Source organism: Crinia signifera, chromosome 2, assembly GCF_055691185.1.
Source record: "Crinia signifera chromosome 2, ASM5569118v1, whole genome shotgun sequence".
NCBI classification, from domain to species: domain Eukaryota; kingdom Metazoa; phylum Chordata; class Amphibia; order Anura; family Myobatrachidae; genus Crinia; species Crinia signifera.
The window spans coordinates 153,959,925-153,975,766 of NC_139218.1; the positions used below are offsets into that span (position 1 = coordinate 153,959,925).

The 15,842-nt window shown below is 43.8% G+C and overlaps 1 protein-coding gene across 1 annotated transcript in view; it reads left to right on the forward strand.

Annotated features, from left to right (window-relative positions):
- LOC146060188 (uncharacterized) overlaps window positions 1-15,842 on the forward strand; it is an 83,515-nt gene that overhangs the window by 41,221 nt on the left and 26,452 nt on the right. Inside the window, exons 4-7 of the mRNA XM_083173148.1 lie at window positions 2,320-2,435; window positions 2,506-2,693; window positions 2,773-2,883; window positions 10,246-10,384. Coding sequence (XP_083029274.1) covers window positions 2,320-2,435; window positions 2,506-2,693; window positions 2,773-2,883; window positions 10,246-10,384 — 554 coding nt within the window. The remainder of the gene's footprint in view (window positions 1-2,319; window positions 2,436-2,505; window positions 2,694-2,772; window positions 2,884-10,245; window positions 10,385-15,842) is intronic.

The window sequence follows — 15,842 nt, forward strand, 5'->3', positions numbered from 1 at the left end:
GTCATTGAATTTATGGCATGGACTACATAATCTAAGCTCCAGTGGACCAGGACTGATGTGAGCGGCTTAAAGTATTTTCCAAATTGTAGCATAATGTGTGTATTAAATAAATTATAAAGATTAAATATTTTGTGAGTTTCACATTAGTAATAAATTTCCTTGTTCTCCTGTAGTTTGAGCTGGAGTGTATACTCGCGGACTGTAATTAGGAAAAGTGTCCATTTTAGCATACTGTGCATAGGTACAAGAAATGATATAACCCGTGCTTCCTATTGGGATGTCTGTAATGTATAATACATCTTGATCAAATTCTTAGGGCCCCTTACACTTGTGAGATTTGACCCAATGCGGGTGGATTGAGTCAATTTATCTGACAAAATCTGATGTGTAGGACACCATCCACAATCCTGTGCCATTGGGTATAACCAAGAGATTGTAACAGATTGATCCTCCTGCACATAGGATAAATCTCGAGTCAATCAGGTCCAATTTGTTGAACAGTCACACTGTGCAGAGGCACAGGCCGGGCGTTGGGAACAGCCGGGCAGCGTCTGAGCGAGTGCTCAGGTGCTGCGCAGCATTAGATTGAAATCCCGGTGTTTTTGGGGCCAAAACCCGGGATCCCTCCAATCCTAGTATTGGCCACCCTAGTTGCTACCGTGATTTGTATAAAGCTGCAACAATGTTATTCTGTCTCCAATTTTGCAACCGTATCAGCACAGCAGTAATCCTTATGTTCATGAACATAATAAACATGCCAATTTATGTGATTTGTTTGCCATTATTTCTTGTGCTGTTTGCATTCACTTCTACATTTATTTCTTTTTTTTACTTTCATTGACCCCATTGTACCTGTCAATCAGAGCAATGCTGACATTGTACAATAGGCAAAGAAGGATTCCACAAATACTTATCATGCAATAAAGTATTTGCTACGTTATAATAGAGTGCTTGTGCTTATTGTAACTGGAGGCGGAGACGCCTATCTGGTGATTACAACTCTATATCTGCACCTTTGACCTGACACCCCACTGTTGAATTGGAAGGGTGCAGTTTCCCACATTGACATTATATATTGTGTTGGATATATATGTGTGGATCAATAAGTATCTGTGTTTTGAAGACAGGTGGCGTTGCTGAGGAATGTTGGTATTACTATTGTGTACTACCATCTTTCAAACAACGCCATACCAAATTTCTGATTTAGGTTTGATTTGTTATTTTCCCACCACGACAATGCACCGGCTCCCTCATCTGGAATTGTTGTGGCCACTTGCATGAATTGTGCTATGCATTGTTGCCACATCCACCATACTTGACTTGGCTCCTTGCGACTTCTTCTTTCGGTTCCCTAACCTGAAAACATGGCTCACGGGTATTAAAATTCAGCTCAAATGTGGAGGTCATAGTCGACAGAAGCCTACGTGAGTTTGACAAATCGAGTAAGTAGCATAGCTTTACCCGGTGGCCATAGTCCAAATTAGAAGAGCCATATATTTCAAAAACCTTTTTGTGGGAGGTAGGTAGTCCTGGATGAGTCTTGCATTTGAGAGACGCCACAGATTTATTTTTGGTGCATTTTTAAAAGAGCGTTCCAATAGAGAAATTTTGCCTTTGTCCAGCAGGTGGATAATATCAGAGATCTGATTGGCAATAACTGGCGGTGTCAGGGATAAGTAGAGCTCAGCTCGACATGTGTCTCATGGGTTAGATCAAGGAACCTACATAAGGCACTGGTAATTATTGCACACCAGCAGTACAGGATTTAGTGATATCTAGGCTTCAGCACAGATTGGTAAATCAAAATAATGGAGGTAGTAAGTCTCCTGTTCTCATGCATGGCTATCGCTAAAACCTGTACTCTTAGTGTGCCTTAAGTAACAAGGTTTGGAATGTCTGGTTAACACTGACATTTCTCAAGGATTAGTCAAGCATCTAGTTTATGAAAATACATGAGTCGTGATTGGAATAAAAATCTCCAACCCTAAAGTTGCAAAATATACTTTGATTTGTTCGCTCATTCACACCACATACAGCTGTGCTCACTTCGTGAAAAAATTTTCTTACCACTTTCTGGCAATTTAATGGAAAATATAGCTTGGGAATGTACTGTACAGTAGCTTATAGTAATAGCCAAAATGAAAGCATGAGGCATTTTTTTAAAGCAACCTGCATCTACGTGGAAGGCAAGCTGTTTAAATGTAAAAATGTTTAGTTTCTGTGGATGCTTTTCAAAAGAAATGCTTTTAATTATCTGAATATTGCTGTATTGTAGGTTCATGAAAGTTAAGACATTTTTTTTTTTTTTTTTTGGGTTAGGACTGTTAAGATCATTATCTAGCCCTACACTAATGGGGAACTCAAAGGCAGAGAAACCTGGAATCCAAGATGGCACAAAGGATCAACAGTCTATGAAAACTCTGCATTCTAAAAAGGTAACCTAAAAGAACAACAAGAGATGGGGATTTATTACATTGGTTTTGCATCCTGATATTTTCTCCATAGGAGGATTCTGACATGCGGTTTGAACGTAGCAGAGATGTGACTTGTGGAATCTGCATGGATAAGGTGTATGATAAGCAGTTAGCAGAGGAGAGGGTCTTTGGCATTCTACCTAACTGTAACCATGCATATTGTGTTGGCTGTATTAAGCGTTGGAGGAAAACTCGGGACTTCCAGAACGAAGTTGTAAAGTGAGTGATCTTTTTACTCTCCAGTTCCATGTAGCACTATAATTTGACGTTGGGTTTCATTCCTAGTTTGTTATTGCAGGGGTTGTCCTCAGTGCCGTGTAAAATCCAGTTACTTTATTCCACACAAATATTGGATTGAAGACCCTGCAGAGAAGCTAGAGCTTATTGAAAATTTTAAAACAAAAACTGGGTAAGTGATCTTGGATGTAAAATAGGGTCAATTGAATACTCTCACTACGACAAGTAAGATGGTGTGCCACAATTGTCACAGCACCAGACTTGCTCATTTTTGTACAAAGCTTCATAGTGCTGTGTAGACAAATCAGCTATTCAAACGCCTGGTACTGTCGTTCATATATTCTAGTGTGTAATCATTATTTATATGGTGCCACAAGGGTTCTGCAGCACCTTAGAATACATAGATGAGTAAAAAAGAAAATGAATTGCAGTACTATGAATTTCAACATTATGAATTTCAACACTATTGATCCTGGTGCTTTGGGGAGTTCAAGGGAAATTTTTAAAGATAACATTGACTGAGCATCTTGCATAGTGTGTATTATAGCACTGTCCCTTCTGATCTGTGAGCTGATCCAGGGGTTTATTCTGGATATCGGTGTGTACACCATGTGCAATGTTTGCTCAGCAATTTTGGCTTCATATCTCTCTGCAGTATATTGCTCAGTGACCATATTGCTCAGTGTACAGGTTTCATCAGCGACAAGCGTTTTGTTTTTTTAAGGTAGCGCTCCCCACTGGGCGGATTTTTTTTTAGGAGGATCACTACCTAAAAAAAAAACACCACTGTCCCCCTGGGCCGGGCAGTGCCGCTGAACACTATGCCAGCTGCTGCCAGGCCCTGCGCCACAGCTCTGCATCCGGCATGTCCGTAGCCGGGGCCAGAGACTTGAATAGAAAAGCCAGGGGGGGAGGAGGAGCTGCGATGGAGGAGAGTAAGCTGCCTGAGTTAAGCGATTAACTCAGCAGCGCTGCCTGGCTCTAAACAGTGGAAATCCCAAGAATTTTCCAGGTTTGCCAGACTGGACACTGAGGCACAGCCTGGAACATTCTCGGGATTACCACTGAAGGGGTTAAATAACCTATTTTATTTTGACTAGAACTCGCTGGTGCAGAGTGCATTGTACACAAAACGGCAAGCAATTTTTAGCCATAATTAAAGGTACATGCTCCAGTGACCATTAAGGGCTGGCTGTGGGAGCACGCTCCTAGTGATTTAACACCCAAAAAACACAGCTATATGGTCCCTCAGCGACCATTTAGCTGGTAATACTGGTTAAAATCGCCTCGTGTGTACAGGGATTTATGGTTATTCCTGGCTGGCCAAATTTGGGTTTAGAGGTGAGCAAAAGAAAAACAAATGGACAGGTTTCTCCCTAGTCCTTGTTCTTTTGGTAATTTGAGTGCAGGGAAAAAGGTTTAATTATTTTAGGTGGTCTGACTGCAAAGTAGTTACATATACCTTCTTAAAATTGCATAGACATCAAGGTTGTGTTACTGTAGGAATTGTGTTTGTTTTTTTCTTTAAGTATAATCTGTGAATCCAAACTGGATGAATGTTCAGAGGCCATGTAAATGGTTTTAAATTACTTTTTGGTTCTTTAAAGTTAACTTAAGAAATCCCTAAATTGCAAATTTAGGGAAGCGCAAAATATTGCATGTTATGTCCACTTTTTGAAAATGTCCCCCCCCCCCCCATTGATTGGAATAAAAGGCTTCCCTGTTACTGAATATGGATAATTAATACAGCTAGGGTTATCACCAGTTTTAGATTACCAAGAAGTCTGCTGAATTTCTGGAATTTGCTTGCAGTCCATAAGGTGGTTCTTTTAGATGGTACACGTCTAGGAATTGAGAAACTTGACACTGGCCAGTGCTGCCTGCCCCTGCTGCAGCAGTACCAATTAGCAGGTGACATAACGATGATTGCAAATATGCACTGTAGCGTGTATTTTACCTTTAAAATTGCAGCCTGAGGACTCTTACAAAATGAATGGCCCTCTGCTGCAGCCAATTATGTTATGCAGTAGACTGCTTCTTGTGCCTTCACTTCTTGATACCTGGACCTGGCAGGAGTTTTCTAGTTCATGTGACATGAGTGGCCGGGTAGTAGGAGAAGCCTGGGAAACTGGACCTGCCTCCTCTCCCCTCACCCTTTCACGTCACTCGCCCCCTTTCTCACCCCAGTAACTTTACTTTTTTCTCTCTGCTCTCTTTCCTATGCTCTCTTCCCAATCCCATCTTGTCACCTTCTCCTGCTCTGTCCCCCTAATCCCCTTTTTCTAAACACATTTTATATCTCTGCCCCTAGACTTTCTCCTTCTCACCATTTTCTCCCCCTCTCTACTTAGCGCCTTCTCTCTCGCTCTTTCCCTGACACCCTCATTCAGGGGTAGATGTAAGAAGCAGTGATAAGTGAGAAGTGATAAAAGTGCCTGGTACTTTATCACAGGCCAATCAGCTCTTAACTGTCCCCTTTTTTTTAAAACCCAGCCTTTAATTTCAGTTATGAGCTGATTGGCCGGGGATAAAGTACATTTATCATTTCTCCTTTATTACTGCTTCATACATCTACCCCTCAGGACCAGATGTATTAAGCTTGAAGTGATAAAATGGAGAGTGATAACCCACCTGGGCGCAAGGCATCGCAAAACATTTTACCAGCTTGGCGATTGCCGAATGAGTGCAATTCCAGTGATCATCCATGCGTGAAATGTGTGCATGAAGTGACTACAGTATTAAAAAGCTCTGTAGAGCAGGAACTACTTTGCTACTACTGTACTGTCCAGTAAGCTACAGTACTGTAGATAGACAGCTCTTATCAGGTGTGTAGGCTAGTGGATAAGCGTGCCGCTCTGCATGTTGTACATTAAAGTACAGTATGCTTGAGTTGGATTATTATTAAAGGGAACTTATATTTTTCCAACACAACTACTGCCTCCCTATTAACCTTTCCGCGCGTCTGCATGGGCACGGACACTAATGTCTCATTGTTTTGGTCAAAAGGTGCTAGGATGCATCTGAGTGGAAAGTCTGGCCGCTCTTGTCAAGTGTTGTAAAGTAGTGCATAAGCGTGCCACACTGCATGTTTTACAGTATGCCTGAGTTTGATTCATAAAGGATCTTTTCTTTTTTTTTTTTAACACAGCTATAGTACAGTAGGTCAGAGTATACAGTATTTAAAATACAAAAATCTTGCCCCCTATAAAGTTTTCCGTGCGTCTGCACAGGTAGGAACAGCTTTTATTGCATTGTACTGTAACAGTTACAGCTATAAGTGATATCCCTAAAAGTTTAATGGGGATAGATAAAAGCTCCTCCCTAAGTTATTGGATGCAAAAACTGTCTTTAGCCTCTATATACAGTATTTCATATTTGCGGTACTCAGTAGTAATGAGCTACAGTAGGTGGGCAATTGGAGGGGACCCCAAATACGGATGCTTGCCGTTTCCCTTACTGATGTCATATAAACGACTACTTAGTCTACTCTGTAAGCCAAGAGTCTCCTCTTTCATATGGTACCAGTCTGCAAAGTAGACCCAATTTTCCCCATTGACTAGAATGGACCCGTTAATTCAGACCCACCATGGGTTCTGATGTTTGCAGTTACCCTTTCCGGGATCTCAGAAACTTGAGGTTCATATCTTCTGGTAGATAAGTCTCCTCTTCCATACAAACCCAGTTCTGAGCCAATTGGACCACCGGAACCAGAGAAATTAAGCTTTAAGCTCATTTAATATAGATTGTAAGCTCCACTGGGGCAGGGACTGATGTGAATTATCAAATATTCTCTGTAAAGCGCTGCGGAATAGGTGTGTGCTATACAAGAAACTATTAATAAATAAATTAATTTATCCATATAGCACTAATAGTCAGGTTCCCTTATCTGTATGCCAAATAGATTAAGTTCAATTTAGCTTTAATGCACTGTGCTCTGAATACGCGGTCAATTCCGCCTGATGTGTTAGGAGAGGGCTGATTTCATGAAACCTCTACTCCTTATTGCCGACAGCACATAAGGTTAGCGCTGGGACACTTAAATGGTTAAATAGTATTCATTGACAAAATTAATTATCACAGTACACAGAAATTATACTAGCACACAGCAGAAGTACAGTTGGAGCCACAGTGATGAGACACAGAAGCGTCTCATACTGTATTATACCGTGTAAGCTCGCACCGCTCGGCGAATGTCTATACCGTTCCATCGGTACAGTATATCAATCCGCCGCTAGATTGGTGGAGCATAAGCCACCCAGAGGTGGCGACTTTTATTGCATGGTGAACATCCACACCCCTTGGCGGATGGGAGCGCAAGAAGAAGAGGATCGCCAAAACCTCTGCGCTGGCGGAAAGAATGAGAGGCGCTCCATCTGTAGTCAAAATCTCATGCAGATTGTACCAATGTTTACACAACATAGTAAGAGTAAGCCCATGTGGTACAGTAAGTTTAGTTTACTTAACCCTTTGAGGTCCAGCACCACAAAAAAGCAAAGAAAAGATTTTTTTCTTTGCATTTTTTTTTATTCACTGAGGATAATATTAACAACAATCAATAGTTTTTTAAAATGAGACCCCACAGTTTTTGAGATATAGACCTCTACCAAACTCTTGAGAAATCCGTTTATCATTTTTTTTTTTTTTTTTTTGGTGCGGACCTCAAAGGGTTAATATACTGCCAGTCAAAATAAATTTTAAATTGTCTTTGTTGATTCACTTCACATGTTTGCCTAAAATTGCTTAACTGCTTAAAAACCAGGAAGCTACGACTTTTATTTCTTAATCAGGGCCTGATTTAAAGATGCACATAAACCCTGTTTCTATGGCATCCCCAATGGGGGAGGAGCCTATGCAGTCGCTCACCATTTTGAGGTGGGTGGAGCTGGGCAGTATATTCCCAAAATTGGTAGTACAGTAGATCACTCCTGTTTCCTGTGAGTGGTGAACAATTAGGCCCAGCAATCCTGCATTACTCAGGTGGCTGATCATACAAGTGATTTAATGCTTGAAGTTTGTTATAGAAGACTTACTCAAGTTACCTTCTGCTGCATTTGAAGATTTTTGTACAGGTGAATTCAAAGATGCAGCTGCTGTACTAACAGCATCCATCTCAGTCAGACCCTTAATATAAAATCCATTTATTTAATTGGTTCCAGATTCTCAGTAACTTTAAAATTATTGTAAATTAAGTTCCCTTCCCTGCTTTATTCTAAAGAGTAGGAGTCTGGCTGTCAAGCGCCAATGACCGTGGTCAGGACTTATCAACCGTCTCTGCCCTAACATCTGGGGTTTGCTGTAGCTACGTACTACTGGTGCTGTCATGCCTACTATTAGGAATCCTGTACTGTGAGTACTCACACTTCATCTATTTGTGTCTCCCCCCAGACGCTTTCTCTGTCTCCGGTTTCCAGGCAAGCTGTGAGCTGGCTGGGCACGCAAGAAATCGGCAGGCGCAGGCTGAGAATCCGCGTCAGCTCTTGTGCGTCTGGCTGGGTGGACAGGGAACGGGGGATGGTGGCGCCTCAACTGGTTGCTGATGCCTGCTTGTCTTCCTGCTGGAGGCTGTGACCATAGCAAGAGCCCCTACATGACCCCCAAAATTTTCAAAAGCAGCAACATGTGTTAACACACACTATATGGGCAAAATAATGCAGACCCCTGACCATTACACGTACAGGCACTGTAATGACTACTACTGTTTACAGTTGACTATACATTATCCAGCAGGGATGACCTATTTTAAAGGTGGCTTCCTATGACAGTACCTCGCTTTAAGTCAATGAGCTCTTCAGAACAAGATTATTTTGTATCACATGTTTGCAAATGAAGACCTTCATGGCAAGCTGCTTGATTTTAAACACCTACAGTATGGCAATAGGGCTGATTGAAATGCTGGAATTCGGTAATTAACAGGTCTGGCCAAATACTTGTGTTAATATAGTATATCAAAGTATACAGCACATACTTGGAAATGGTGATGCTTGCTTCTGTTACTGCTGGTGCTGACCAGAACAGGTTATGCTGTGCACAGGATATCAGGGAGTAGCAAGGAAAAATCCTCCAATCAGTCCAATGTATCATATGTCTGCTTCTCCATACACACTAGATGTGCACCATATCACTAGGTTTGATGTAGTTCAAATCCATCCTAGCACCCATTTTGCTAGGAACTGCTGACACGCTCAATCAGCTGTGCACACGGGTGACTATCGCCTAAAAGCATTTTTCCATTCTTATTCCTGTGTAATTTATGCATGAAAGTGATACTGTGGGTCTATTGACTGAGCATTTGCTAGAAATTGAGGAAACTTATAAAGACCATCCAACCTGCTCTTAAATGCCAGATCACATGCTGTATGGAAAGTGATCCATAAGAGCTTGGTGGCTGCTCATTAATTTGTCCATTTGTCTAAATGCATGGTTAAGAACAGTGGTCCTCAACCTCAGTCTTCAAGTACCCACAACAGTTCACAATTGTTCACAAAAATGTAGGTCCCATGGACACCTCACTTTATAAAGTTGAGGTCCCACGCCACTCTTTCTGGGTCTTATCCCTACTATTGTCATTACAATGCCTCTTGGGGAAGATGGTAGTGTGGTGACGGGGGCGAGTTGACTGTGAACGGTGGCGACGAGGCATGGGCGAGGTGTGATTGTGTATGGGGGGCAAGTGGGGGTGTAGTGACTGGAGTGAGAGGCTGATGTGATGGGGCAAATTGAGGGGGGGCGGGGAGGTCTCCTTTTACCAGCATTGGCGGGCCTCCATCTCCCATCTGGGTGCCACTGCTGTTCCTCTATGGTGACTGTGGGACCGGTGACACAGCCCCTCCCCCTCTAGCTGGCCGAGCACCGCTGCTTCCCACTCCTCTCTAGCTTGGAGGGTGCCGCTGCTCCTCTAATGGGATGGCGCCACAGCTCCTCTCCCACTAGCTCGGTGGTGGTGCTGCTGCTCTATATCCCCAGCTGGGTGCCACCGCTGCTCTGGCCTGGCACTGCTGCCTACTCCTCCCACCTCTTCTTGAAATGCCCGGTGGCATAGAAGAAGAGCTGCCAGGCATCTCCAGATATATAGGATTGTTGCAGTAGAGTCCCTGCGGACCCGCAGTTTGTAAAACTGAGTCCCCTGGCCGCAGTTTGGAGTAAAATACAGGCTATAGCACCTATTGGCGAACCATGACACAAACTGTAGGTTGCATCATGGAAACGTGCACCAGCTGTATGGCGGGTGCAGTTTATCCATATGAATATGGCCTCCAACATGAGCAATTCTCAATAACAATGTGACTAATATTTTGCAAAACATGCCTGTGGCATTCCCATAAGGTAAAAATCTCCATGAGACCTTTAGTGTGGGGAACTTGGCTGAGAAACTCGGTGATGTCAAGGTGCTATGGAATTTAGAGATGCTTAATAAGTTTGGTTTTGATCTACCCTGTAATACTTACTGTAGATCTACTGTTACATGGAGCTTTTTGCTGCTTTCATGTAAACTTGTAGAATGTATTCATGGTCATTCATAAATTTTCTCCCACAGTAAGATACGCTGCCGCTTCTTCTTACGAGGTAATGGGCATTGCCCTTTTAAATCTGAATGCATATATCTTCATGATTTGCCAAATGGCCACCGCCGTCGGAGGAGAAGAGATCAACGAAGATCTAGTGCATCAGCTTTGGTAAGTGTTAAAATCCAATTTGCATTATTTTGTTTCTGTAAACTGTTAAAGTAGCAGACACTAATTTTAAAAAGTATATTTTTTTAAATGGCAAATTCAGATAACTTACATTTAGGCAGGCATCTGATAGTCCTGTTTAAAATTATGGCTGCCATGCATACTGGAAGATTTGGAGACAAAGCTGAGGGGTATGGGTCGTTGTGTTGACCACTGAAGGTTGACTGTCAAAAACTGTACATGGAGTTTTCAGGTTTTTGTCCCGAATGTCGACATGGTGTACTGCGTCCCCTAGCATGGCTCATTGAGCTCTCCATGCTATTCTCCCTACATGCCCTAGTAGATGTCGGCTAAATAAAAGTGAAAAATCCATGCCTACCTTTTTGTGTAGACCTAACGACCTTCTACTAAGCTGAGATGGTTGTACCAAAGCCCGTCACCGCAAGTGCTATGAAACTGGCTGTCATGTTAGCCCATGACCCTACAGAATTGTCAGTTGTAACGGCCTGAATAATCCTGCCATAGGGACTTAAGTAACTTAGTTTTTTTTTTTTACGAAGAGGGTGTTATTTGGGTTTTTTCTTAGATGGATTTATTTTGAGGGAGTGCATAAGAGATGTGGTGTAACCAAACCAATGTACATTGATAAACTGAACCATTACTTTGGTGCAACATCCTTGGAAACGAGAACTTAGTTCCTGTCCCCGCTTTGCTTTTACGCAATTCCTTTAGGACTTAACCTCTCCCCTGTATCAGCCCTATGGCTTCTCATGTGTTCAATTGCTGCCATAAAACTACTTGCAATTTAAGATGGAGAACCACTTCTGAAACCAGCTGTAAAGTAAAAGGCACAATATGTGTAACCCTAATGCAGCACATACACTTGTGAGAGATTCCATGCAATCATTTGATTTCGACCACATCTTGCCGATAAATCAAATGATTGTATGCACCAAATGTGCACGCCAGTCAAATGAGGGTTCTCACGGTCTTATGTGCTGCACATAATAATTAGCGAATTGCAGGAGCAATTGCATGTGGTTTTTAACCACATTCTCGAATGCAATCCGTTGGTGGGGGGCAGAGGGAACGCTTTTTAACCCCTTCCTGACAGAGCTAGTTTTTGCGTTCCTGACAGAGCCATTTTTTTCAAATCTGACATGTCTCACTTAAGTGGGGATAACTTTTTTTTGCTTTTACTTATCCCAGTGATTTTGAGATTGTTTTTTCGTGACACATTGTACTTCAAATTAGTGGTAAATTTGGGTCGATACAGTCTGTGTTTTTTTGTGAAAAATACCAAAATGTCGTGAAAAAATGGAAAATTTAGCGATTTGCAAAATGTTAAATTTTCTGCTTGTGAGACAAATAATCATACCACTCAAAATAGTTAATAACTAACATAGACCATATGTCTACTTTATGTTTCCATCATTATTTCAACTTCCTTTTCATTATTTTGGACACTAGGAGGCTTCAAATATGAATAGCAAATTCTCAAATTTTCAAGAAAATTTCAAACACTGATTTTTTTAGGGACCAGTTCAGTTCTGATGTGACTTTGAGGGACTTGTATGTGAGACACCCCCATAAATGATGCCATTTCAAAAACTGCACCCCTCACAGTATTCAAAACAGCATTTTGGAAGTTTGTTAACCCTTTAGGTGTTTCACAGGAATTAAAATAAAGTGTAGGTGAAATTTCAAAATTTCATTTTTTTTGCAGATTTGCAAATTTAATACATTTTTCTAAGGAACACAGTACATTTTACTAGAGAAATGTGACTAAAAATTGATTCCCCCAATTCTTTGGTTTTCATAAATATCCTATATGTGGCCCTAGTGTGCACGGTGACCAAACCACAGGCTTCATAATAGAAGGAGCACCTACTTGATTTTGGAGCCTCCTTTTTATGAGATTATTTTTTAGGCACCATGTAGGTTTCTAGGCACCATAAGATGCTAAAAGTTAGGTACCCCCCCACAAGTGACCCCATTTTGCAAACTACACCCTTCAGGGAATTCATCTAGGGGTATAGTGTACATTTCAAACCCCCAGGGGTTTCACCAATTGTGGTACAACTGGGCAGTGAAAATGAAAAAAATTAATTTTTCATTTTCACAGCTCAGTTGTATCAAAATTGGTGAAACCCCGGGGGGTTTGAAATGTACACTATACCCCTTGATGAATTCCCTGAAGGGTGTAGTTTGCAAAATGGGGTCACTTGTGGGGGGGTTCCACTGTATGGGTGTTTCGGGGGTCATTCAACCAGAATCTGTGCTGCAAAATCCAAAAATCACTCCTTCCCTTCTGAGTCCTGCCATGCACCCAACTGGTATTTTTTGGTCACACATGAGGCATTGCCGTACTCGGGAGAAATTGGGGCACAGATTTTGGGGTGCTTTGTCTCCTTCATTCCTTGTGAAAATGAAAAATTTTGAGCCAGATCTGCATTTTTGTGTAAAAAAATGTAATTTTTTACACAAAAATGCAGTTCTGGCTAAAAATTTTTTATTTTCACAAGGAATGAAGGAGACAAAGCACCCCAAAATCTGTGCCCCAATTTCTCCCGAGTACGGCAATGCCTCACGTGTGACCAAAAAATACCAGTTGGGTGCATGGCAGGACTCAGAAGGGAAGGAGTGATTTTTGGTGGCGGAATGAATGGTGGGTGCTATGTCGCATTAGCAAGACCCCCGAAGCACCAATACAGTGGAACCCCCCCACAAGTGACCCCATTTTAGTTACCAGCTTTGGGAGGGGGGCTGGCGCTGCGGCTGGCGGGGGGGTGGGAGGGGTGCTGGCGCTGCGGCAGCCGGGTGGGTGGGAGGGAGGGGGGCTGCCGGGTGGGAGGGGGGGGGGCTGGCGATCGGTGGGGTATATACACACACACACACACACACACACACATATATATATATATATATATATATATATATATATATATATATATATATATATATATATATATATATATATATATATATATATATATATATATTTTCAGTGCATATATTTTATTTTAGAACTTTTTCAGCAGCTTGATGCTGCTGCTGCGGGGGGGAGGGGGGAGGAGGGCAGCGCTGCGTGCGCTCCAGACGCTCCGGGGGAGCCGTGGGAGCCGCTGCTGCTGCCGGGTGAGTGCCCGGCGGGTGCGAGGGGTGGGCTGCACATCGGTGGTGATCGGTGCTGTACCTGACAGCACCGATCACCACCGATCCCTGTGTTACCGAGCGGCTTAGCCGCCGGTAACACAGGAAACGCTGTGAATGGCTGTTCAGATTTGAACAGCCAATCACAGCGATCGCCGACCGGGGGGGGCACCCCTGCCCCCCCTGGGCGGCGAGGGGGGATGTCTGCTGTCAGGGACAGCAGACATCACCTAACTGTCACTGCGTCTCTAGACGCAGTGACAGTTAGAAGTCATGACGTACATTTATGCCATGTGTCGGGAAGTACTTCCCGACCATGACGTAAATGTACGTCAAATGTCGGGAAGGGGTTAAGCAGGATGGGAAGAGGGGTCCGGAGGGACCGCTGGCAGAGTGGGAGACACACAGAGGGCGGTGTTGTAGCTGTAGCGCTAGCTTGAGTCAGTCAGCAGTGGCAGAAGTGTTTAAAACACTGGGAAGCCCTCTGATTGGCTGAGATAGCTCAGCCAATCAGGGCTGCCCAGTGTTTAAACGCTTCTGCCGCCACAGATGACCCCTGCTGCCTGCTAGCGCTACACAAAGCCACCCTCTGACCGTCCTCTTCCTGCACCCAATGTTCCATCTCAAGATGGCATGCGGCATTGAGTGCTGTAAAGGGGGTACTTTAGCACCACAAGATGCGATTGGGTTCGATGGACATCACTTTGATGTTGCATCGAATCCGATTGCACAAGTGTATGGGCAGCAGTCCTTTTGAGGATTTCTGTCTCTGGGAGCAGGTGGGCTAAATAAACACTTGTTGGCACTTGAGAACTGAAGTGTGCTTTTTATAATCATAAACGGTTTGCCACTTGAGAGCATTAAATGTGTACCATTTAAGCTAATTTCAGTCACTGGTGCCTCCCCAGACCTTTTTGCGAAGAAGCGATTGAAATGTGGCTTCTAAAGGCCCCATACAAGTTGCCCGAGGACAAGTCGGACCAGTTTGGCCTTGAGAGCCCCCGGCAGCTCCCTGGGAGCCTCAATTCCGATTTGGCAATTGATGTGCTAAATTTACATGCAATAAATCATGTGTCCTCAGTTCCATTTAGGTGCCCACAGGAGTGGGTGCTATGCTGAACAGGGCTGCGACAAGCAGCCCAAAGAAGAAAGCTAGGGATTTTTTATTTTATTAATGGTACTCTTTGCGGTACTTGTGAGTTATCCGGGCGCCCGATTTTTTGATTGTATGCCTTAAGTTAAGGCATACAATCAGATGCGATGCGATATCGCATCGCATCGCATCGCATGCGACCATCGGATGCGATGACCCGATTTTTCCATAGGAATCAATGTTAAAATGATTCCTATGGAAAAAGGGGTCCTTTTCATACCCCTACTATCCAAGTGGGCATGGAGTTGGATATAAACCTGTGGCGAGCGTAGCGTGGCGAGCGTAGCGAGGCGAGCGTAGCGAGGCGAGCGAAGCGAGCCCCGCGAGGGGACAGTATTCCGTGTCCCCTCGCGGGGCTCGCTACGCTCGCCACGCTTCGGGCTCGGTGGCTCGCAACGCTCGCCACAGGTTTATATCCAACTCCATGCCCACTTGGATAGTAGGGGTATGAAAAGGACCCCTTTTTCCCATTGAATTCCATGTTAAAATGGACTCAGTCCATTTTAACATTGATTCCTATGGAAAAATCGGGTCATCGCATCGCATCCGATGGTCGCATGCGATGCGATGTCCCGATCCGACCCGATTTTGAAATCGGGCGCCCGGATAACTCACAAGTACCCTCTTTACTTAGCACGGCGCCCATCGCGGTCATTGAATGCACTAAAAAATCGGGTGTGACGCGATGCCCGCGATTTCCCATAGGGAACAATGTTAAATGTCTCAATTGACCCGATTTACCTGTTCAATGCCTCAATTGACCCGATTTTTCAATAGGAAACCATGTTAAATGGCCCACAGAGGCCAAATAGGCACCCTGAAGTGTGAAATGGCCCCCACAATTGTTAACGCCACCCCACGATCAACGTGAACCCGAAGCGCGGCGAGTCCGCGAGGGGCGGCGGTATGCGTGCTATGACCTTTTCATACCCCCACTATCCACGTCGGCGTGGAGTTGAGAATAGAATAGTGTGGTGAGCGCAGCGAGCCACCGAGCCCGAAGCGTGGCGAGGGGACGCGGATACCTTCACAGGTAAACGCGTCCCTTCACGTGCTTCACAGGTATCCGCGGGGCTCGCCACGCTTCGGGCTCGGTGGCTCGCTGCGTTCGCCACACTATTCTATTCTCAACTCCACGCCGACGTGGATAGTGGG